This window comes from Acipenser ruthenus, chromosome 13 (genome assembly GCF_902713425.1).
Source record: "Acipenser ruthenus chromosome 13, fAciRut3.2 maternal haplotype, whole genome shotgun sequence".
Taxonomy (NCBI): Eukaryota; Metazoa; Chordata; class Actinopteri; order Acipenseriformes; family Acipenseridae; genus Acipenser; species Acipenser ruthenus.
Window position 1 is genome coordinate 10,390,362 of NC_081201.1, and position 24,702 is coordinate 10,415,063.

At 40.4% G+C, this 24,702-nt stretch overlaps 2 protein-coding genes across 3 annotated transcripts in view; one reads left to right on the top strand and one right to left on the bottom strand.

The window, feature by feature from the left end:
• LOC117418236 (class I histocompatibility antigen, F10 alpha chain-like) overlaps positions 1 to 23,015 on the bottom strand; it is a 30,124-nt gene extending 7,109 nt beyond the window's left edge. The window contains exons 1-4 of one of the 2 annotated variants that reach the window (XM_034031039.3): positions 22,839 to 23,015; positions 11,343 to 11,597; positions 10,326 to 10,601; positions 8,433 to 8,720 (exon numbers count right to left, since the gene is read on the bottom strand). In XM_034031039.3, coding sequence (XP_033886930.2) covers positions 8,433 to 8,720; positions 10,326 to 10,601; positions 11,343 to 11,597; positions 22,839 to 22,974 — 955 coding nt within the window. In that variant the 5' untranslated portion in view covers positions 22,975 to 23,015. The remainder of the gene's footprint in view (positions 1 to 8,432; positions 8,721 to 10,325; positions 10,602 to 11,342; positions 11,598 to 22,838) is intronic. The other variant, XM_034031038.3, reaches the window with a different exon arrangement.
• Positions 863 to 5,375, top strand: LOC117973465 (uncharacterized). The gene is made up of 2 exons (XM_034925991.2): positions 863 to 3,245; positions 4,064 to 5,375. The coding sequence occupies exons 1-2, from the start codon at positions 2,311 to 2,313 to the stop codon at positions 4,311 to 4,313; spliced, it is 1,185 nt and encodes a 394-aa protein (XP_034781882.2). The 5' UTR covers positions 863 to 2,310; the 3' UTR covers positions 4,314 to 5,375.
• Positions 23,016 to 24,702: the final 1,687 nt, after the last annotated feature.

A 24,702-nucleotide genomic window follows, 5' to 3' on the forward strand; every position in this document is an offset into this window, starting at 1 on the left:
CTCCAAAGAGTCTCTAGAGGAATATAGACAAAGATTGGAGACGTGCTTCCGCAAACACAGCGGACTCCGACTAGGCACCGATGAATACAACAGTCTTTTAAAAGCAGCCATAATAAACGGACTCGTACCTGCCCTCAATAAACAGGTACGGATGACATGCATTGGATGGGAGACGACTCCCCTCATTCAGGTTATCGAACATTGCAAGCACGCTGAAAGACAACAACAGAAGCAAGAGAGCAATCAAAAGACAAAAGCTGAAAAAGAAGGAGTCAAATTGCAAGCAGCTCAGCTGGCTTATTATCAGGGCAAAGGACCAACCCGAGGCGGATACCAACGCAGACGGGGCGGACGTGGGGCGAGGGGTCGGGGAGGGGGAAGCGGAGGCGGTGGCAACAGAAACTTCGACATACAGGATAAAGACACTAGTTGCTATAATTGTGGCCAGGAAGGACATTTTGCTAGAGAGTGTCAGAGACAGCAGCAGCAACAACAACAAACCAACGAGAGTAACTGGCAGAGCGCTCCCCCACCGCAAGTATCACTATACAAACCGAAACCAGAATGAAACGAGGCAGGGACAGCTGACACCAAAACAGCGAACAAGCAGTATGTGCTAACTTTTTCTAAACCACAAGAAGCCCCCACCGTTGATCTCTTCGTGAATGGTGAGTCATTTGAATTCTTAATTGATACTGGTGCTGCAATGTCTGTCATAAATGCTAGAACTATGCATAACCCAATGATATCAAATGAATCAGTAAAAACAGTGGGAGCCTCGGGAGTAGTATTGATGGAGAAAATTATGATGCCTTTACCCGTACAATATGAAGGGAAAACGTTTATGCATCTGTTTATTTTCTCAGAATGCTGCCCTTGCAACCTAGCGGAACGAGATCTACTATGTAAATTCAATTGTGAAATTAAATGTGAGCAAAGCGGAGTTACCGTCTCGTGTCCCTTGATGATGGCCCAAATGATTGAGACCCGTAGTTGGTTCTATTCATGGGATATACAAAACGGAGGTGAATAAATTGAGGAATTATTTAAATTGGCTCGACAACATTGGGGTCATGAAACTGGGTTTATATCACCTTATGCCTTACATTGCACTGCCCTGTACTCACCTTTATCAAGAGATTATGAATTTGAGAGAGAGAGGTTAGCACAACCTCCATCTAACGAAACAATTACGTGCAGCGCCTTGTATATAGGTTTACGCTTTTGTGTTGCAGCCATTAAACTAAATAGCGATCAGTTTTTACTTTACCACACAACTGACTCTGTGCCACATATAAGCATAGCAAAAACCGATGATGTAGAGTGGAAAGATACTGGTGTCTGGCTTAAGTCTGTGTTGCAGGTGACTGACTGGCAAAGTGAAGACGGGTTCAAATTCTCCCCCAGTGCTCGCGCTGTTTGCGCTCCTTTCTTTTGGGTCACGCCAACGGGGAATCCATGGGGCAGAGAACCGAGATGCGGCCCCTGAGGAGGCACTGGGAGGCACGTTTTCACCCTTGCTGATCGGCCTCCCCGATTCTCTATGGGCAAAAGATAAGTATGATATTGGCCTTATGAAAGGGGCAGAGCCCCTAACAGTCACACCAAAAAGCACACACCGGCCTAGCCGCGCCCAGTATCCTCTCAGCAAGGAAGCACAGGAAGGCATTGCTCCTGTGCATGCGTCTTTGGTCTCTAGAGGAGAATCGTGCCCTGCCCAGACTCGCCTTGCAACACCCCGATTCTCCCGGTCCGCAAAGCCTCGGGAGAATGGCGATTTGTCCAAGACCTCAGGTTAGTAAATGACGCGATACATGCAAGGGCCCCTATTGTGCCAAACCCAGTTACTGTTTTGTCAGCTGTTCCCCCAAGTGCAAAGTGGTTTACTGTTATTGATTTAGCAAATGCATTTTTTAGCATCCCCGTTGCAAGGGACTCATAGTTTTGGTTTGCTTTCACCTTTATGGGGAAACGGCCTCAAGGGTTCACCGAGTCACCAGCTGTCTTTTCTGCCGCTTTGGCGCAGAATCTGGAGGGTTTTATTCCCCCTGGTGGAAGCAAACTCATAGAGTATGTGGATGATTTGCTTTTATGTTCTGAAACTCAGCACGCGTGCGAAACTGATACAAGAGCTCTTTTAGAGTACCTAGCTTGTAATGGCCATAAGGTATAAAAAAAAAAAAAAAGCTGCAGCTCGTGTCACCATCTGTAAAATACTTGGGACACGATATTACACCGGAAGGCAGGAAATTGGGCCTGGAGCGTGTCACTGCAATTCTGACACTGCCCCAGCCTGCCACAAAAAAACACATGATGACGTTGCTAGGTATGGCTGGCTACTGTAGAGCTTGGATTCCAGATTACGCTGCAGTAACTCAGCCCCTAGCTGACTTGATACATGGCCATAAGATGACTATGAAAGACACAATTGACTGGACTCCTGACGGACTAACTGCCCTCAAAAAACTTAAACAACTCTTGTCCTCTCCGCCCTGTCTTGGGTTACTCGATCACTCTAAACCTTTTAACCTGTTTGTTTGTGAAAAGGGAGGATTCATGTTGGCAGTACTGACACAAGAGCATGGGGGAAAACAACGTCCTGTGGCTTTTTACTCTAAGCGCCTTGATAACGTAGCCCGAGGGCTAGTCTGTTGCTTGAGAGCGGTGGCCGCTGCCACTGAAGCTGTGCTGGCTAGTGCTGACCTAGTTGCAATGTGCCCTCTAACTGTACATGTTCCTCATGCAGTACATGCTCTCATTTCACAGGCCAAGACAGCACATCTGACTCCAGCTCGTCTATTACATTACCAGAATGTATTAATGACCATGTCACATGTTGTGCTAAAACGCTGTACTGTGCTTAACCCTGCTACACTTCTTCCTACAGAAGCCGATGGAGAGCCTCACGATGGAGAGCCTCACGATTGCACCACCTTAGTAGAACAGGTCTGCAAGCCACGACCCAATCTTACTGATGTGCCCCTATTGAACGCTGCTGTATGTAAATGCCAGGCACACACTAACGCTTCTGATCCTGTCTCTCAAGGGAATGCTGTTGCAGATGCTGCTGCTAAAGCAGCGGCCGCATCAACTCAGGCCCCTGTGCTCCAAATGGTGTCATTACCTGCCTTAACTGAATCTGTATTTTCTTTACAGGATGTAGCTGACTTACAACACAGTGTGGGACCTGCCGAGATAGCTCTGTGGAAAAACAAATGCTCTTATGATTCTACTCATAAGATTTGGTGAGGACCCACTGGGTTGCCTGCCCTTCCCCGTTCATGTTTCCCTTATGTAGCTAAGTTGGCACACGGCCAAGACCATGTGTCAAAGGGAGGGGTGGTGAATGTTGTTAACAATTTTTGGTTTGCTCCAGGTTTTTCTACATATGCTAACCAATTTTGTGCTAAATGTGTGCTTTGTATGACCAACAATGTAGGCCGCAGCACGCCCATGTCCGTATCAGCTCATCCGAGGCCGGAGCGCCCCTTGAACATGTCATGATGGATTTTATTGAATTAACACCTTGCCAAGGTTACAAGTACTGCCTTGTGATAATTGACGCTTTTTCTAAATGGATTGAAGCATTCCCCTGCAGACATGCCACAGCTATGGCAGTAGTAAAAAGCCTGATGAGAGAGATTATACCCCGATGGGGTCTGCCATCTAAATTGACATCTGACAATGGTTCTCATTTTGTGAACAGTGTGGTACAGAACATTTCTGAAAGCCTACAAATTGATTTACGCACACACTGTAGCTACCACCCCGCAAGCGGAGGCTTGGTGGAGAGAGCGAACCAAACAATAAAAACTAAACTAACTAAGCTCATGGCTGAAACAGGGCTCTCCTGGGTTACAGTATTGCCATTGGCCCTGATGTACATGCGCGGACGCACGCACAGTACTACAGGGCTAGCACCCCATGAAGTATTAACGGGACGCCCAATGCGGATGCTGAACACACCTTTTCCTCAAAATAGGCTCACCCTAATGGGATGTGAGGATGAAATGGTAAAATATTGTGCTTCTCTTAACAATGTTCTGAAGTCTATTTTTCCCAGGGTAAAAGCCGCCCTACCCGAGCCGAAGGAGGGGGCACTCCACAAGCTCCTGCCGGGGGACTGGGTGATCATCAAAGACCTCCGCCGGAAGCATTGGCATCAACAACGCTGGACAGGTCCGTTCCAGGTGCTCCTGACAACGCAGACAGCGGTGAAAGTCGCTGAACGATCAACGTGGGTCCACGCCAGCCACTGCAGAAAAGTGCCCTATAGCCCGAAGGGAGATGTATCGCCCCCTGGAACAACGTAGACGGCTCGGATGGCCTTGGGACAGTCAGCTTTGGACCCCCAGAGTCCTGACTGTTATTTTTCTTGGCAGCATATTAAATGTGTTTCTCATGTGGCTCTTAACTGAACTAAAAGATAATAAAAAAGAGCCAGATATTACAAACCACAGCTACGCTGAAAATCGCACAGAACTCAGAACAAAAACAACATTGCACACATGGAGTGCAGAACATGATCGAAAACATGCGGACAATGGTTGGTGGGCAATGCTCAACCATACTGTACGGAACACTTTGAACATTACTGACACTGGTTTATATATGATGTAGTGATATTGTTGTTGTTTTTGCTTATCATAACCTGCGTGAAAAAGTTATGTACTAAAATTGTTGACACTGTTTTAAACATGCCCCTGCTTACTAATGATGACCAGTGTAATGATTCAAATGATGACCCTTTCAACAAAATGGCAGATGACCTGATGAGTTAAGATAGTGGGGAAAATCTGCAAGCGGGATACGTTGGGTCGTCACTTTGTTCATATTACACTACATGTTAAACTTTGTAAATCTCGCTTTAACTTGTACTATTGTGTGTGTTTGAATCCATTTTCTGAAGATGGTTGAGACAAAGTCTCAAAAGAGAGGATATGTAATAGAAATGTTACAGAAAATAGAACTGACTCGACATAATGTACTGGCATTTTGTACTCCCATAATCTTGCTCACATAACCTTGTATGCTTTGCTAAAGATAAGGAACCGCAAGATGCCTACACTGCAGCTGCGGCTGTGAGATAAAAGGATGAGCCAGACGTGTCTTTTTACACGTATACCCAAACCACCCATCCTTTTTATCTGCTTGCTTAGTTTTATGCCACGTATGCATAGTTATAAGTTTTCTCTTATATGCTAATACCTGAATCATCATTGGCTAACCCTCTGCCTTGCTGACAGTTTTAAGGTATATAAGAAACTGATCTAACTCTGTATGTTGGAACACTGCTCGATGATTATCTAGCACCCTGTGTGCTGAGAGTGTTCTCAGTTTGCAAACTTAAGAAATAAAGGCCTGTGTGTTTGGAACTCGCAGTCTCTCTTCCTTTATTAGAATTTCCACGACAGGGGACACCTTTATGAAACACAAATTACAAGATAGCTCCCTCGTTATTTTGTATCTGACATCAAAACACGTTGAAATATTAAAAGCGATTAAATAGTGAATCGGTAAAGTATAGCGCATTGACAATTTACTGTCAGCATGTCCTACCAGATAATAATCCTCATTTATCAATTATCAGACTTTGAATTTTGAGTCGGTTTACTCGCTTTTCAAAAACATAAATTTGTTTTTTGCTATAGTTGGTCACTGAACTTCAATGAAAAAAAAAAAGATGATTTGTTTTTTGTTTTAGAGCTTTACTGTTGGTCAGCTTTGATAATGAGGCCCTAATAAGTTATTTTGTGTTACTAAGTTTCTTCATATGGCGTATTCATAGTTGTTTTAAACCTTTGTTTATTGTTTTTTACAAATTACAAACAAATGACAATGACAAACAAATAATTGTTATACTAAATTATAATGAGAGAAATTAAAGAAGAGAAGACTGACCATGATTGGTATGTACAGGGTTTGTTGTATATCAATATAAAATAAACTTGATTATACTGTGTTTTTATTTTCAATCAGGGGTTTCGCTGTCGCTCGTCACTCTCGTAATTTGCGAATGTTTTCTGAAAGTGACGACAAAAAAAATGTGGAATCGTCACTAGTGACGATCGTTTCTGTTTGTACTATAAAAAAAAATCCCTTTTGTTAAAGTCACACACACAACGTATCGTTCTTTAAAAGAAGGGATCGCTAAACCATAGAGTCACTGCTGCTGATCAGATCAGCGCCTCGGCCTCATCGATTCATTGACTCTGCAACGTTCTCATCCCGTGGTAAGCGACGTAAATGCAGTCAGCCAATCAGCGCCCCAGTTTCATGTTGCGTGTCAGTTACCATGGTAACCCAGACCGCTTTATGAGGCTGTACTCGGTGCTGCTGTAGCTTTCAGCCTCACATTATTCTTTGCAACCTGACAGCTTCTGCCGCTGCGCTTTCACGATTACAGAGAGTTCTGCTCAAACCTTTGCATCCGCAGTGTTCGCGCCATTGCGCCAATGCCCCGCTGAAATAAAAAATGTCCCGCTGAAATTCTCTTAACGCGCCCGTGTGTCCCCCTTCCCTGACCAGACGCAATCAATACCGATACGCAGTAAATGAATACATGTTGTATTACCATGACATGTCTGACGACAGGCTAATCTTTTTACTTATTTGTTTACACTTGCGTTTTCATAATTAAACTCCCGTGCTTTTATTCTCCAGTCCAGTAGAATGCGCTCACACCCGCCCTGGTTACACAGGCAGAAACTTTCACAGTAAAGCATGGACAACAACATCAGGCTTGCTACCAACATGGCCCGACGCAAACATAACCTCTTATCCGTTACACCCGACCATTACTTCTGGAAGAATAAGTAATAAGCTTCGGCAGTGACTGTTGAAATATAGGTTATTATAGTTGTGCTTAAAAATACTGTCTGCAGAAGATTTGTGAAACGAAAACGCATTATTACCTAAAAAAAGAAAAAAAGTAGCCTACGGTAACGTTATAAAATATGTGAAATGTGTCTTTTCTATGACCAAAAATGCTAAAATTCAGGGCCAAAATTATTCCGTATGTGTTAAGCACCAACTGTCTCTTGACCATTTCGCCAGTAGGCGTATCGAGCATGATAAAATTGTATATATATATACAGTGTATGTGGTTTTATACGGCACTGTATATATGCCTACAATACATCTTGCATTGAGAAAACACCACTGGAATCGGAATAAAGGAAATTCTTATGTAATACAGTTCACTTGCAGCATGGTTTTGATAAGTATCATTTTCTAAACTATATAATTATGTGCAGTATTAAAATAAATTAAAAACATAGCAAATCCACAAAACCAACGAAATACATAATGTATATTTGACATTTTATTTGTAGTGTTCTGTGTAACACGGGCCATCGTTTAACCTGAAGCAGATATACTCGTTTATCATATTATCAACAACACCAACGTGTAAAAATAAAGCAACAATTGTTTTGAAAACTGTCCAAAATATTTACTTGGTGGCTAAGAATGAAAATGTTAAGATGGGAAGCTGGAAGAATTTACCAGTGAGGACAAAATACTACTACTATTAAACTCTATCTGTTGGTAATGTGGTTTCTTCTAGCAGTTTTCAAACTGGGGTACTCGAGAAAAATTCTGAAATGGCAGACAACGCATTTTATTTAGTACCACTTGCCAATCTATTGCAAACTTTTGTCACGTAATCAGCGTTTAATCGCTAACACCAGACTGACGCGCTGTGACAGCGTTCAGTGCACACATGGCTAATTTACATATTAAATATGTACATTTTAAATAAGCCCTGTTGTTTAAATGTAATATAAACAGTTGGGCGGTTACTGCAGTTTGTCTGGGATACAAAAAAAGACATTTTAAAAAACTAAGCCTAGTCTTTAACTCATTTTATTTCCTGTGTGCGTTCATGCCTGCAAGTCGATATTTTATTCTTTTCAATGACCCGATTAAAGTTTATTGTAACTTAAGTACTACATTTCAAAATACAGAATGTATGGCCAATCAGAAACCAAAGTATTGTCATGCGGTCTAGTTTGACAAGCCGTTACGTCTGGTGTGAGAGTAGTTTTAGCTTTCAATCCAGTGAAAAAATGTGGATTGTTTGCTCAATACCAGTATGCGTGTGAAATCTAGTTCGTCTTCATGTACATGTATGTGTTTAGTATTCAGTATTTATGAATATTTCATATACACAACTAGCCTTCTACACATTAAAACTGTAGTAATGTATTTTAAACTCTATTGGAGTGAGTCTTGTTATGGGTTATGTGTATGGTTTCCAACATTCTTTCCAAATATGTTGAACGTTTAAACATGTGTAATGATAAAATGTAACTTTTATGAAATGAAACAGAACCTAACATCTCTAATATTATGATACCAACATATAACCCAGTACTCCTTACCCCCTTCCCCTCACCCAAAGACGCCCCCCGTTTCCTCCTGTTTCCTACCCCATTTCAGGATCCTGGTGTTGGGGAAGCTGCTGTGCTCCACCTGGCAGAAGTAGTTGTCTCTGCGGAGCTCCTCAGGGTACAACATTAGGGTCTTCCGGAGCTGGTAGGTTCCGTCCTGGTTAGGCAGCAGCATCCCGCTCTGCACTGAGTCCTCCAGCTGCCTCTGCCCGTCGCTAACCCAGCGCACCTCCACCTCTGGGGGGTAAAACCCTGATACATGGCAGGAGACCTCTGTCACTGTACTGCTCTCATTTATCCTTTCTGTCAGTGCCATGTCAGGAATAGCTGTAAAGAGAAAGCAAGCCTACAGTAGTGTGCACATTTATTATCACGCCAAGATGTGCCATGTGTATCCTTTATATACCTACCTGCATTAAACCCTCAGGGTGTGAGCATTCCAATTTTCAGGCAGTAATCAGTGATATAGGAACAAGAGGCACTCATGTGAAAATGTTAGACCACTTTAATTAGGCATCTTATAAACAACTTCTGAACAACATAATTTTACCATTTGTGGCTATGTGGTTTTTTTCACTTGCTATTTTAAATGAACTGCATGTGTGGCCTATTAAAGTCATCAATTAAATTAGACAACCACTAATTTGCTTATTTTGGCATTTTCCAGTTACACTGATTGGATTTCATATGCACAACAGATCAACAGGTCAGAATCACTCTTGGTAGCATCAACATATTAGCATTATGCTATCATCCTCCTGCTCACATATGTAACTGATGTCCACCCTATGACAGCTCAGAGTGGCTACAAATATTATATAGAGTAGAGCCTGATATTGATGTGACAAAGCCATCTGTACCACATCTCTTGTATCAGATAAAGCAGTTTATTTTAAAATAATATTAGTTATGATTTGGGCTGTATTTTACTGCATTTCACGCTCTAAAAACACTTACACACTATGTTTTATTGCATTGTTGCATTCAAAATAGATTATTCTCTGGAGTTATTATACAACAAATGTTCCTTAATATTGAAAAACACTAATATGCTAAATTATATTTCTTTTTTATGCCCACCTTTTAAACATAAGTGAATTATCAAACACAATAAAAACATAAATATATAAAAATAACAACAGACAACAGACCTTGTATTGGACAGAGCGATCTTTAGCAGAATTATTTCCAATCTTCGATGCAGCTGGTGTCTTTTTCGCTGAAGAAATTTAAAAGAAATCGTGCAGCTCTATGCAGTGTGTTCAATTATTTACCGGAAACAAACTGCAACAGCTGCCAGGTTCATAAATTCAGTGTAACTGGTAGTGCGTCAATAAGGCAAACGTTTGCTGTATTTATTTTTAAGCACTGAAAATATGTATATTTACACTATTCTTTCAGAAATGGGAATTTTCACAGGAAATTGTGAAATCCTCGATAACCATGAAAAAAATACTATGATGTTTAATTATTCCTGTTTACAACATATTGCCTGATTTCCATCCCACCTGAGGTCAGAAAGTCTCACGGGTGGATACCAACATCACCATCCTACATTACCATACACAAGACTATATATGATCATAGAGAATATATCACCAAATGTGTTATTCAATCAAGTAAAATACTTTCCAGCTGATGCTTTCGTCAGTGTTATTTGTTTATTTAGCAGACACCTTTATCCAAAGCGACTTACAGAATCTAGGGTGTGTGAACTATGCATCAGCTGCAGAGTCACTTACAATTACGTCTCACCCGAAAGACGGAGCACAAGGAGGTTAAGTGACTTGCTCAGGGTCACACAATGAGTCAGTGGCTGAGGTGGGACTCGAACCGGGGACCTCCTGGTTACAAGCCCCCTTCTTTAACCACTGGACCACACATGAATGATACAAACATGTATATATATAAAAAAATTCTTACTGCCATTACCTTTCCTCTCCAGGGTCTCTTTGCCATGTTTTAGCAACACTTTCAATGACTCAATGCAGGTTGTTTCCAAATAGAGCTTCACCTGTCGATTCTGGGCTTCCTGGGCCTGTCGCTCCTCCTGGAAGGGGACTACATGCTGTACAGTGGTTGTCCAGTTCAACGTTTCCTTATTAAAGGTGAGAAAATCCTCCCCGTCAAACCCGAGCTGCATAATGGCCCTGGTTGTCCCATTTTCATTCAGCTGACATCCATACATCATTTGGACCGTGTGAGTACCTGCGGGAGCCAAGCACAAAGAGCATGGAGCCAGCATGGAAGAGAAGCCACGTCAAGGCTGGGATCAGGGAAAATGCTGCTCTAACCTTACAGTGTTAGCTAGAGGGCTTTATAAAGTGGCCAGGCAGTTTATGTGTCAATGCAAAACCAGCACAACATAGAGCATGGAGCCAGCATGGCAGAGAAGCCACGTCAAGGCTGGGATCAGGGAAAATGCTGCTCTAACCTTACAGTGTTAGCTGGAGGGCTTTATAAAGTGGCCAGGCAGTTTATGTGTCAATGCAAAACCAGCACAACATAGAGAATATCGTATACAGTGTTGTACAATACAGGTTTACTTCACAAGGGGTCATCGCAGTTAACTGGCCTGACCTTGACTGGATGTAAATGAACTTGAATCTTAAACATTGCCCCTATACTATATTATAACAAATAAGAATAATTAAGTAGTATAGCTAATCTTAGTGTGATATCATTTCCATCAAAAAATATCAGATTACATCAATATCAGGGTTGAGTTTATACTGGTCTGCTGTTGGGCTATCTTTTCTGGACTTGAAAGAGTCTGAAACTGAAATGAAAGTGAAAACTAAATGATCAGAGAAGAAACAACAAGACCTTGTGTGTCTTTCTTTCTTAATGAAATCACTGAATACAATAAACACACAATGAAAGCAAGTTAGTATAAGAGACCGCTTTGATAGGGCCAGTATTGGCACAGCTGGATGTATTTGTACTCACCCTTGGTTTGGTTGGAATGCTTCATCAGGGTTCTCACGTTCTCACTGAAGGTCTGCTGGGACACATTGAAATTGTGAGTCAGGATCTCCCAGTATTGTGGATGTGCAGAATCATTCGCCCAGTCCTGTCGTGGAATCACTTGCCCATGGCTACTGTCATAGTAAAATATCTGCACGTCATCCACCTTGCTCTCAGCGAAAAACTCAGGAACCCCTTCCGAGACGGCAGTGTAAAAGAAGAATAGGGAGTGAGTTCCTTAAGAGAGACACAAAATTCACATGTAAGATCAGTGGTTTTGCAGTGCCATACCGCTAGTCCCCAACCGGCCACACATGAGCGGTCTGCACTACGTGACTGACTCTGCTACAGCATTGTTGAAAATTGTACCGCACCGCAGGCTATGTACTCCAATATAATGTACAGATATGGCCAAAAGCATCACCTAGAATGTTATGATTGAGACCACTTAAAAAAAAAACTATATGAACATAATTTAGATATTTAACATCATGTAATCAAAGAAACTACAAAATGATATCGCAAACGTCTACCGTATTGAAAATTATAATAGCAGTACAGTATTTCATGTTAGATTTCGAAAAATGTCAAATTTTTCAATTTTTCAGTTTTTTGTTAAGTATATGGAAAACTACAAAGCGGAATGTCATTTAATATATTAACGTAATGTAATAGGTTGAAACTAAGGACTGTCTTTTTAAGGAAGAAAAATAATATATTTTTTTTGTTTTGGCGGGAAGATATTGTATGGATGAGGGGCGGGACAAGAAGGTTTGGTCTGAAGCAAGATGGAGGATTAGAAGTCAGGTGTACAAATAAAGTAAAAATAACAGATGAATGAAAAAGAAAACGGAAGGTTTTGCTGAGAAAACGGAAGTCAGTGACAAGTCGTGCACTTCAGAAGGTGGCTGGAACAGAACACTGCTGTGGAGTATGCAGAGAGGGACTGAAAGATCGGTGCAACCCGTGTAACGCCACTCAATGGTGTGCTGCGATTGACTACTGCACTAATCACTACGAACAAGACAAACTAATTCGCCCACAAAATCATATATGCTTACAATTTTAGATAACGCAATGTGTGGCTCATCAGTTAAAGTTACATACATTTGCTGAATTGTGAATATATACAGACGTGCTCAAATTTGTTGGTACCCTTACAGCTCATTGAAATAATGCTTCATTCCTCCTGAAAAGTGATGAAATTAAAAGCTATTTTATCATGTATACTTGCATGCCTTTGGTATGTCATAGAATAAAGCAAAGAAGCTGTGAAAAGAGATGAATTATTGCTTATTCTACAAAGATATTCTAAAATGGCCTGGACACATTTGTTGGTACCCCTTAGAAAAGATAATAAATAATTGGATTATAGTGATATTTCAAACTAATTTGTTTCTTTAATTAGTATCACACATGTCTCCAATCTTGTAATCAGTCATTCAGCCTATTTAAATGGAGAAAAGTAGTCACTGTGCTGTTTGGTATCATTGTGTGAACCACACTGAACATGGACCAGAGAAAGCAAAGGAGAGAGTTGTCTGAGGAGATCAGAAAGAAAATAATAGACAAGCATGGTAAAGGTAAAGGCTACAAGACCATCTCCAAGCAGCTTGATGTTCCTGTGACAACAGTTGCAAATATTATTAAGAAGTTTAGGGTCCATGGAACTGTAGCCAACCCCAGATTGAACAGAAGGATAGTGCGAATGGTAGAAAAAGAACCAAGGATAACTGCCAAAGAGATACAAGCTGAACTCCAAGGTGAAGGTACGTCAGTTTCTGATCGCACCATCCGTCGCTTTTTGAGCGAAAGTGGGCTCCATGGAAGAAGACCCAGGAGGACTCCACTTTTGACAGAAAAACATAAAAAAGCCAGACTGGAATTTGCTAAAATGCATATTGACAAGCCACAATCCTTCTGGGAGAATGTTCTTTGGACAGATGAGTCAAAACTGGAGCTTTTTAGCAAGTCACATCAGCTCTATGTTCACAGACGAAAAAATGAAGCTTTCAAAGAAAAGAACACCATACCTACAGTGAAACATGGAGGAGGCTCGGTTATGTTTTGGGGCTGCTTTGCTGCGCCTGGCACAGGGTGCCTTGAATCTGTGCAGGGCACAATGAAATCTCAAGACTATCAAGGCATTCTGGAGCGAAACGTACTGCCCAGTGTCAGAAAGCTCTGTCTCAGTCGCAGGTCATGGGTCCTCCAACAGGATAATGACCCAAAACACACAGCTAAAAGCACCCAAGAATGGATACGAACAAAACATTGGACTATTCTGAAGTGGCCTTCTATGAGTCCTGATCTGCATCCTATCGAACATCTATGGAAAGAGCTGAAACTTGCAGTCTGGAGAAGGCACCCATCAAACCTGAGACAGCTGGAGCAGTTTGCTCAGGAAGAGTGGGCCAAACTACCTGTTAACAGGTGCAGAAGTCTCATTGAGAGCTACAGAAAACGTTTGATTGCAGTGATTGCCTCTAAAGGTTGTGCAACAAAATATTAGGTTAGGGGTCCCATCATTTTTGTCCATGCCATTTTCATTTGTTTTATTATTTACAATATTATGTTGAATAAAAAATCAAAAGCAAAGTCTGATTTCTATTAAATATGGAATAAACAATGGTGGATGCAAATTACTTTTGTCAGTTTCAAGTTATTTCAGAGAAAATTGTGCATTCTTCGTTTTTTGTGGAGGGGTACCAACAAATTTGAGCACATCTGTATATATATTAAAAATAACTTTAAGGGCCAATGTACCATTTTTTAACGTGTACCACAAAATAACACGACACTGGTGCCAATCCCTGATTATAATTTACATTCGGCAGGTTAAATATATATAAACCTTCCATTGGACTCCACTCATTTCACTGCAGGTATAACATATCAAATAATGAGGTCATTTTACTGTAGCCTTTTTTACTTACAGTAAGCCAAGTATCAGCCCTACAGCCATAATAGACCACTTATGCAGATTTTTACCAACATTATTATTATTATTATTATTATTATTATTATTATTATTAATTATTTATTTAGGCTCTTACATGTTGCTTTACCACAACATAAAATGCATTTCATCCCTTGTTGTGTGCATACATTAATTCCCATGTCTCGCTGATATCTATATCCTCTGTGCTCTTCAAAATACTGTCATTGCTAAGTACAGCAACACCATACAGCTCAGATTGCTAACTACAGCAACACCATACAGCTCAGTTAATACCACCATTAATGTGTTAGAATGGCTTGAAACGTTAGGCTATGATCATAACCCTGGTTCCTTGAAATAGAAATGTAACCATTACCAAATGGGATATATATCTCTTCCAGTCTGAATTACCGGAGCACTTTTATCAAAGCTGCTCCTTTAAGAGCCTCGTATGAATCAGACGAGTCTCCGCCCCCCAGAGAACACGACTGTCGCATTAGGGTCTATGCCATTTTCTCTTCAGGCCTGCTGCATTGGAGTGAACACAGCTACCTTGAAGGTTAATGTTTCTATTTCTATTTCAGGGAACCAGGGTTATGATAATAACCTAACTTTCCCTTTCAGGTACAAAATGTAACCATTACCTAATGGGATAGAATACCCAAGCCATCGCAAGTGAAGGACTTGCAGCACCGGCAGATGTGCTAAAGAGGAAGATAAACTGCCTGTAGCATTCAGGCAAAGGACCGATGAGGATCCATGGCATACATTCCACAGTACAGTGAGGGAGAACCCTCAGCATTTAACACCAGAAGTCCAAAAAAGTGTGTGGCTAACGACAAAGTGGAATACAATAAAAGTGTGTTAAAAGGCAGATTGCGTGGCTGCCCCGTAACACTCTGGTCCCCAAACCAGGGTTCTGCTGATCTACGACATTCAGTCGGTAGAACCTGGTAGAAGTATGCGGCACGGCCCATACTGCAGCGTTGCAAATGTCTGCGACAGATGCACCATCGAATAACGCCCAAGAGGGTTGCAAGGCCTCTTGTGGAGTGACCAGTGACCTTCTCTGGAGGGGGCAGGTTGGCTTGATTGTACGCAACCTTAGTTCTGGCCTCCACAAAAAAACAAACAGGCTTTTGCCATTGAGAATGCTTGCATTTCACCTACACACTTGGCAGAGGTAATAGCAAGCAGGAAAGCTGTCTTTAAGGTCAGGAATTTCAGCTTTGCTGAATGTAGGGGCTCAAGTGCATCCAGTGACGGACAAGGTACTTTCTAGGGGGTCTTAACCCCCGAGCACCCTTCAAAAACTAAACCCACCAGGAAGTGTGCTCCTGGGGAGACCGAGTCAGTTTTACTATGGCAAGCTGAGACAGCTGCCAGGTAGACCTTAAGCATGGAGGGAGATTTCCTTACATCAAAAAGGTCTTGCAAAAACTGCAGTATATCTGTCATGGGGCAAGCCGTGGGGTCCAGTGCACGCGACTGACACCACGTCTGGAAGACACCCCATTTGTAGACGTACTGGGAGCATGTAGATGCTGCCCTGGCATTCTCAAGAGTCTCAATGACTTTGTCAGATAACCCAAGATGTCTCAAGTGTCTCCACTCAGGAGCCAGTCCCAAAGCTGCAGAGTTAAAACGTAAACGGAGTAAGACTGTATTTTGTGCATGAGTAAAAATCAGAAAATAAAGGTGTTGGGGTTAGAGGAGTTAGGACCAGTTCCTATTGAGAGTTAAAGGGGTGATTTATGGGGTGATGAAGGATATTTCTATGGAGGAGTTAGAGGAAGAGTTGGAAAATGAGTAGGTGATTGACGATAGGCGTATTGTGAAAAGGGATGAAAATGGTGAAGTTAAATCTACAACTGCTGGAACTGTTGGAAAAAATTCCTGAACAAGTAGTTTTGGGATTTCAAAGGTTTAGAGTAAATGAGTATAGACCTTCACCCATAAGATGTTACAAGTGCCAACAATTTCAACATATGGCAGGTTCCTGCAGGGGTAAAAGATGATGTGGGTGTGGTGGTGATCATGAGTTCAGGGATTGTGAAGTAAAAAGGTCAGAGTAAGTGTTGTGACTGTGGAGGTGAGCATAGCATGGCATTTAAAAGATGTGCGGCACAGATAAAAGCCAGGGTGATTCAAAGAATTCAATTTGAGGAAAAAATGACTTATGTAAGTGCTGTGAAAAGCTATAAGGAACAGATGGTTAAATAAAACCACTGCAAGACAAGGTACAGGTGCTAGGCAGGAAGTAGCAACTAAGAATATACCTAAAGTAACTGAGAGGATAACTGAAGACCCTCTATTGGTGAATAAGAAACAGTTGTTGTTGTTTATTATGGAGGTAATCAATTGTACTGCTCAGACTAAGAGTAGGACGGAGAAGATTTAAATTGTTAGTAAAGCTGGAGAGAAATACTTGGGGACAGAGATAATGTCTATAGAGGAGATTAATGAATTACTGGATAGGGGTGGACAGGTGGAAGTGAAGCGATAATTTGTTTTAATATATGTCAATGGAATCTGCATAGTTTAATTTCAAATGGGCAAGAATTTAAGAATTTGTAATAGATTTTAAGACAGTAGATATTATTTGTATACAAGAGACATGGTTGATACCAAAATTAAAGTTTAAAGTACCAGGGTATACACTTATAAGGAAAGATAGAAAGGAGCAAGGAGTGTTCTAGACTGATTAAAGAAAGGACATCTTGTTGAGAAGATTAAAAAAAATGTTAGCAGATGATTTAATTAAGTGCAAAAGAAGCAAAAGCTATGGCTCAAAGGGTTCTTAGGAAAAGGAAAAAAGAATATTGGCAGAATTATTGCACTAAAATAAGTTCTGATACTAATGTAAAAGGAATGTTTGGAATAAAATAAAGGCAATGGCAGGAAAAGGGAAACGAAATGCAGGATGGGCAGTCATGACGGATGATGAGAAGAGAGCATCTATGTTGGGGTTAGCTTTTTCTAAGGTGGGTCAAATGATGAGTTTTTGGATAAGAGGGGTCACTTTTATATTGATAATTCTTTGATATTGGAAGATAGGGAAGATGTTCAAACAAAAATAAATGTTTCTTTCTCAATTGGGGAATTAAAAACTGCGACTAAAAAAGGCAAGAATTCTACGCCAGGTGAAGATATCTTATAACATGTTTAAATTATTGCCCGATAGTAACTTAGAAATATTGTTGAAGCTTTATAATAAAGTATGGGAGTTGGGTTTTTTGCCTAAAGAATGCCATCATCATTCCTATAAATAAGGCAGGAAAGGATCCGGTGAAGTGGGTTCTTATCGACCAATAGCATTGACGGCTACTATTTGTAAAATTGTGGAAAGAATGGTGTGGAAACTAAAAAGTTACTGAGTGAATGTCGGAGTGGTTTTCGTCAATACAGATCTAAGATAGACCAATTGGTAAGATTATCTACTGAAGTCAAGGAGGCATTAAGTGTGAATGAGGTGGTTGGGAATGTATTCATTGACATAGAGAAGGCTTATGATATGCTTTGGAAAGAAGGCTTCATATATAAAATAGCAACATTGGGAATAAAGGGGAGGACTCTTTGGTGGATCAGAGATTTTCTGAAGGAAAGATGATTTAAAGTGAACATTAAGGGGAAGTTATCTGAAAGGTTAGAGATGCAAAATGGAACACCACAAGGAAGTGTTGTCAGCCCTTTGCTACTTAATATAATGATTTAGCAGATTATATTTGATTAGGATCTAATGTAGCTGTGGGTTTGTTTGCCGATGATGGAGTTCTTTATAAAAGACAGAAACATATTGAAATAGTTAGGAGAGAACTGCAGATGACAATGAATATTCTGGGAAAGTGGTCTAATCAAATTAAAATATCAAAGTCTGACGTCCTCGTGCTCTCTCGTGGGAGGAGAGAGCGGGTGAGTTTAAGTATATTACACCAAGATAAGATACTTAAAGAAGTGGAAGAATTCAGATACTTGGGAGTGAGGTTTGATAAAAAGTTGAGTTGGGAAAAACCGATAAGTACTATAATAGATACATGTAAAGGAAGGCTTAATATTCAAAGAAATATTTCAGGGACGAGTTGGGGTGTGAATAAATCTAGTACGATGAGACAGAGGAGCGTAATAGACTATGGAAGTCAGTGGTAACATGTAAAAGCAAGATTTAAAAATTGGACAGTATTCAAGTTAAAGCAATAAGGGTATGTGTAGGATCTATGAATTCCGCTCCGGTGAATGCAATGCAGGTTTTGGTAAATGAGATGCCACTGGAGTTAAGGAGGACATTATTAAGCATAAAATATTGGCTTAAGGTTAATTCTCTTAATATAGCATTTCCTCCTAGGAAAAGCATGGAAGATAGATGGATAAATCACTATAAAAAGGAGAGCTGGGAGACAAATGGAGGAACGATGGGTTTTTGAATGCAGAAATGGATAAAGGAAATAGGAACTGAGAACCTGAATCTAGTGAAGAATGTTAATTTGAATGTGTTAATGATTGGTGGACAAACCAATTTGCTGTATAGACTTGAGTGAGCAAGTGAAAACAGGAGGGGAAAAATGAGCTTGAAAAGAAAGAGTCAAGTTTTTGTAAAGGATAAGAGTAAAGAGGCTTTGTATTTATTTAGCTATTTTATTAAGAAAGCAGTCATATTTACAGACTCATTAAGTGTGCTCAATGCTTTAAAAGGACATTTTGTTAATAGGAATGTGCCAGGGTGAGGAGCCCTGTACATGAAAAGGTAAATGTATTTGTTTAGTTTTGTGTTGTTATTTAAAAACAAAGGTGTTTATTTATTTTAGAACGGGGTACCCCTCCGCCCCTGTGCAGTTTTTTTATTTTGTGTTTGCATTATGATTTATTTATTTGTATATAATGATGGTGAAAGCCATGGGTTTTGCTATTGTTTTGCTTCTTGTCCTCTGCCAGTGTATAATTAAAAACCTTGTGTAGAAGGTGGCCATCTCCCGAATTAAGTGATTAATTTGTTGCTAATCGGGAGATGGTCACCTGCATAAAAGCCTGCAGCTCTCTGCACTCAAGGTGGGTGTTCGGAGGAGCAAGCGAGAGCGAGAGAGGAGTGTAAGAATAAAAATAAGTAGGATCATAGTATTTTGTGTTCGTGATTTCGTTTTTGTTTTCCTGTTTTATTTGGCTCTGTGAGCAGTGTGTTTTGTGTTTAAATATTTATTTTATTTTTTGTTTGAAAATAAACGGCGCTGCAGCGTCTTTGCAACACAGTTACCTTGCCTTTGTTATTCTTCCTGCATCTGGCCTGACGTCACCACACGCCTACCCTGTCACAAGGAAGGATATCCTTTTTGAGATCATTCAAAGATACAAGGATTGTACAATAAAGGGGATTGAAGTTAGGTTAATATGGTATACCGAGCACACTGGTGTACTGGGCAAATGATCTAGCAGCAAAAAATGAGTTTACAAGGGAGAAGATTGATGTGGTGATTCCTTTGGGATCTCAGGACATGGGAGTCTTTGTAAATAAAGCAATAGTGAAAGAATAGCAGGAGGGGATAAAAGTGTACAAGGACGGTTTCATTATAATATTCAGAAAGAGGTTAATAATAGTTGGTTAAAAAGGAGTTGGGCAGGAAAGAGGAATGATCTTTGGATAGGTTAAGGATTGGACATACTACCTTGAATGGTCATTTATTTAGTTGAGACTATCAATGGTTTATGTGAGAAGTGTAAAATTCCAGAAGCGGTTGAGCATTATGTAATAGAGTGTGAGATATTTGAAGAACAAAGAAAGAAAGAACTTGAAGAGGAAGTTGATGAACATGGGGATATATGACCCAAGAATTAATAGCTTGTTGGGAAAAGAGAATGAGGGAGACGAAAAAGAGAAAAGATAATAACTGAACTGTGATAGAGAGAGAAAGGATCGATGCTGTAAATCTCCCTCCCGATTAGAAAGGGCGCTGTGCAAGGGGGAAGGTAAGCTGCCTCCTAGATCTGCCTCGGTGGTAGGTGGAAACCGGAAGGTAACCATATTAGGAGGGGCGCGTAGCTGCGAGTTGATTGCAGGGAGGAGTTTTCTGGGTACAAAGGGGAAGCAGCTACGTCAGTATCGCCCCTTGCGCTGAGACAATAATTGATCGGCCGGAGCTGGTGTATGTTTGTTTGTTTTGTTACGTGTTTGTGTGTTTTCGTAGAGGAGCAGGAGGACGGGAGGCTGTCGCTACCAAGCCAGCACTAACCCCAGAGCACTCCCCTCATCGCACAGCACAACACAGCACAGCGCACGCACCACAGTCCCCTTTGGAGAGAGCACAGTTTCGTGCACGGAGGATTGTGGTTAAGGAGTGTGTTTTTGTTTGTTATTTTTGAAACGTGGACCTTGTTTTGTTTTGCCCTGATTACCATCGCTGGTATCAGGGTGTATTATTTTCCTGTTTGGATTATTTTTGTGGATATTTCTGTTTTTGTGTGGATTATTAAATTACTTGTTTTGGGAGAATACGTTTGGACATTGGCAGTCTTTTGCACCGCATCATTCATCCTGTCACATGAACATATTAGGGAAACAGGAAAAGCAGGAATTTTATAGATGATAAAGTAAGATGATATGGAAAAAAAGAGTAATGACTACAGACAGAGGGCGCTGATCGTCTAACTGTATAGATGGAATGCGCTCCTATTTAATAAATAGAAAAAGGTGAGTAGTAGGTGTTTTTTTTAGCAATGGATGAACAAACGACAAAAGAAGTTGAAAATAAAAAAGAATAAAGGAATGGATTGAAAAATATACAACCAACAAATTGACATTTTGATTGATGGACTCATACAATACAAAACTATTTGGAGAAGGAAGCTTGAGGCTGGGAGCAACAGCAAAAGACTATGGAACAAAATAAGAGATAATATCAATGCAGTGTCATCTGTGAAAAGAAGCACAAAGCAAATAAAAAAGTGCAGATCTAAAAAGAATAAAGGAAAAACAAGCACAGATTCGAGCACACGAGACTGGAACAGGTGGAGGACCAACGCCTGAAGAAAAATGAGACAGAGATCGGAGACAGAGCTGAAAGTGCTCCACCTCATAGACAAACATGCATTGGATGGTGTGGGTGTACAGGACTCTCTGTTCAGGCTGATGCTGCAAAACATCAGTAGTTTATTAATATTAAAATCTCAATGACCCTCAGATGGAACCATTCAACCTCTTTGTAATACTTGCTTGTGATAGTTGCTCATATGTATATAATCTGAAATGCTGAGTTGATCTTTTCAGTGTTTCATACATAATGCATGCCAATAATACATTGCCCAATACTGTACAATTTACTGACATGTTGGTTAGGTTCTACGTATTGCCTTTTAGGAGTGCTGCAGCCTACAATAAAGTATCCTACTGAGACTAGATTCATTTGAAGCAGTGAATACATCCACAATAATAAGCCATCGACCATTGCATTGTAATTTATAACCGTTGTCCTTTCAGATGCGTCCTTTGATCTGACAGGTGAATCCAGACCAGCAGATGCATGAAATTCAGGAGCATGAGGAACCTGTGGATGTAACTTTTGAGATCATAAACTTAGCAGAACATTGCATGCAAAAGACTGAAACAGTACCAAGGAATTCAAATTTCTTGACATGAGATAAACAAGACCCTATTGTACGTGCACCACAAATCTGATTAACTGAGACTTCTTTTTAATTCTCTTATAATGCAAAATAATTAATCATCACAATTATTATTCATTGTTTGAAGGACTGGACGAGATCTTCCATGTCTGGAGATCGTCTTTGTGGTCTTGCCCTGCTGCACTGTCCCAGAGATGAGATTGATCTCTCCACAACAGAAATGTTGCACACATTTTATGCCAATGCTGACAGGAAGACTACATGTAAAATTAGGTGCATGTGACGCTGTGTAAAAAAAAAAAATGCAATCCGAGCACTGTATTTAATGAGAGGACTTATATTTCTATATATAGTTGATGTGTAACAGCACTGTACAAAATCACACAGGTCCTGCAAATTTACCTCAGGTACTATAATAATAGTATGGTATTCAGACAAAAATCTGTTCACTAAACTTTTGTATTTAAATAAACTACACAATATTATTATGCAGTTTATTTAAATACAAAAGTTTAGTGAACAGATTTTTATAACGGAAGAAATCCTAATTGCCATTAACAATCTTTTTTCTTCTTTATAAAAATGGCGTAGTGCACGGGCAAGTGGCCAGGTGGTTTTTCATGGCTGGCTATGCCCCTGTTTTCTTTTCCCATGTTTACAGTATTCGTCCCACGGTGTGCTAGCATGTTTTTTTTTGTTTTTTGTTTTTAAATGGACAGAAGTTCATGTACTTTCTTAATAAATCGCCATTTTTGGCCCAACTGCCCGCACTTAATGTAAAGTTAATTCAAAACAACACCACCACTTTCTGTCTTTCAAACACACTGTACTGACTATATTGCCATTAAATTCACTAGTTAATTTTACTGCTAGACATTTCTTTAAGATAACGTACAAAAGGACAATGCATCAGAGAAAATGTAACATACCTGTCGACACACCCCAGGTGAACAAGGCAGCCACCAACAAAACCTGAATCATTTCGCTGTGCTTTCGTGTCCCGAATTGGTTGTATGTTTGATGCTCTAACAAAACAATACAGACACACCGAACTTTCAGTTTCATAATGAGTGAGACCAAGCGTGTAGTGGTATATTTAGAAGTGAGTGGTCACTTATCAACCGCCTGGTCACTTATCAACCGCCCCCGTCCCCGCCCCCGTCCCCACCCCGCTACACACACGCACACACACACTCAACCACACTTTATCACTCTACAGTAGTTACATAACTGGCGAATAGCAACGATGAATGTATAATGGATTACATCTATAACTAGCTGTATTAAGAAATGCACAGAAATATCGCGCTGTCTGAGTGGTGGACGACTACGAAGCGAAATAACATCACTTAAGAACATCTTGAACTTATTATTATTATTATTATTATTATTATTATTATTATTATTATTATTATTATTAATGCGTAATACTCCGCCGTATATTGAATGGTTTGGTCTAGAATTATCTCGTCTCACTCTCCTTCTATTGCAGCCGCTTAAGAGCAAATGAGAGTGACGTTTTGAAACAGCATCCGTTTGGCCATAGGTACCATTTATTTATTTGTTGCGATTAAGTTTTATCACTGAAATAAAGTTTAGCTTATTTTATCTACTTGATTTTTGATATATGGGTCTAAAAATACGAACTGTTCCAATTATTCCATCTAATTGTAAAACGCTGACACGTCAGCACAGCGTTGATACAGGCTCCCTTCACCTCTCTTACTCATTATTCACACCTGTTGTTCCAGACCAGAGGCACGCTGTATTCAAACTGTTTCATTATTTATCTCTCAAGGGTTTCTGACGGTTATTGTATTCTTTGCTTATTTGTACGGGTTACACACACACATGAGCAAAACAGTTAAATATTTTACATGTGAATTACAGAAGCGGTGCGCCCCCTGCAGACCCCCCTGAGTGTGACATAATGCTGAAGTTCGCTTTCGATTTGGCCAGCTGCTTATTTTATTCGGCCAGCTTCTTATTCGCATTCCAGTTTCTTATTCGCATCCCGCTAATGTAACAAATTGAATAAGTAACTGGTATTTCAAGGGTAAAATCGCTTTGAGCGGGACAGAACAAATGACAAAATGGAATGCCCGTTGACTATAATGGAGAAATGAATGCCCTTTTTTTGCAGTTGTCCTTTCTTTTTGATTCTGTGCTGGATTGTAACTGTTGTGTGTACTTCTGTGCTGGACTAATTCAAATTAGGTGCTGTATTTAGTGTACCTGTGCACCTCACGCACTTTTTACTCGGCTATACTGCTCGCTGAGACTACAGCGTGAATCAACTCCATCTCCCTACACTACTTTCAGTTAGAGTGACATGATGAAGACGGGACTCCCGCGGGACCCACGGGATTACAGCGGTAAGGGGAAAAAATTGTGATTTAGGGGGATGGGATGGTAGAGGAGTGAAGCTCTCAGGACGTGCAAGAACGGGATTTAAGCTTGAGGGAATGGGAAGGAACGGGACTCAATGTTTTCCCACTCGTTTAAAGCTTGCTTATTCTATTTCTGCTCTTTTGTTAGAAGTCTTCCAATGTTGTGTAGCACAGTGTACTAGGATGCATACGACTAAACTGCATAAGGAGAAAGAAAAAAGTATTATTATAAATCAATTTAAAAAGTATGTGTATACTATACAGTGCCGTGGAAAAAAGTATTTGCCCCGTCTGATTTTCTGCATTTTTGCACATTTTTCACATTGTATTTGGTCAGATTTTTTTTGTGGGTTGTAGTAGTACATAGAGGGACTCTGACAGAAAAAATAACACCAAAGTTTGG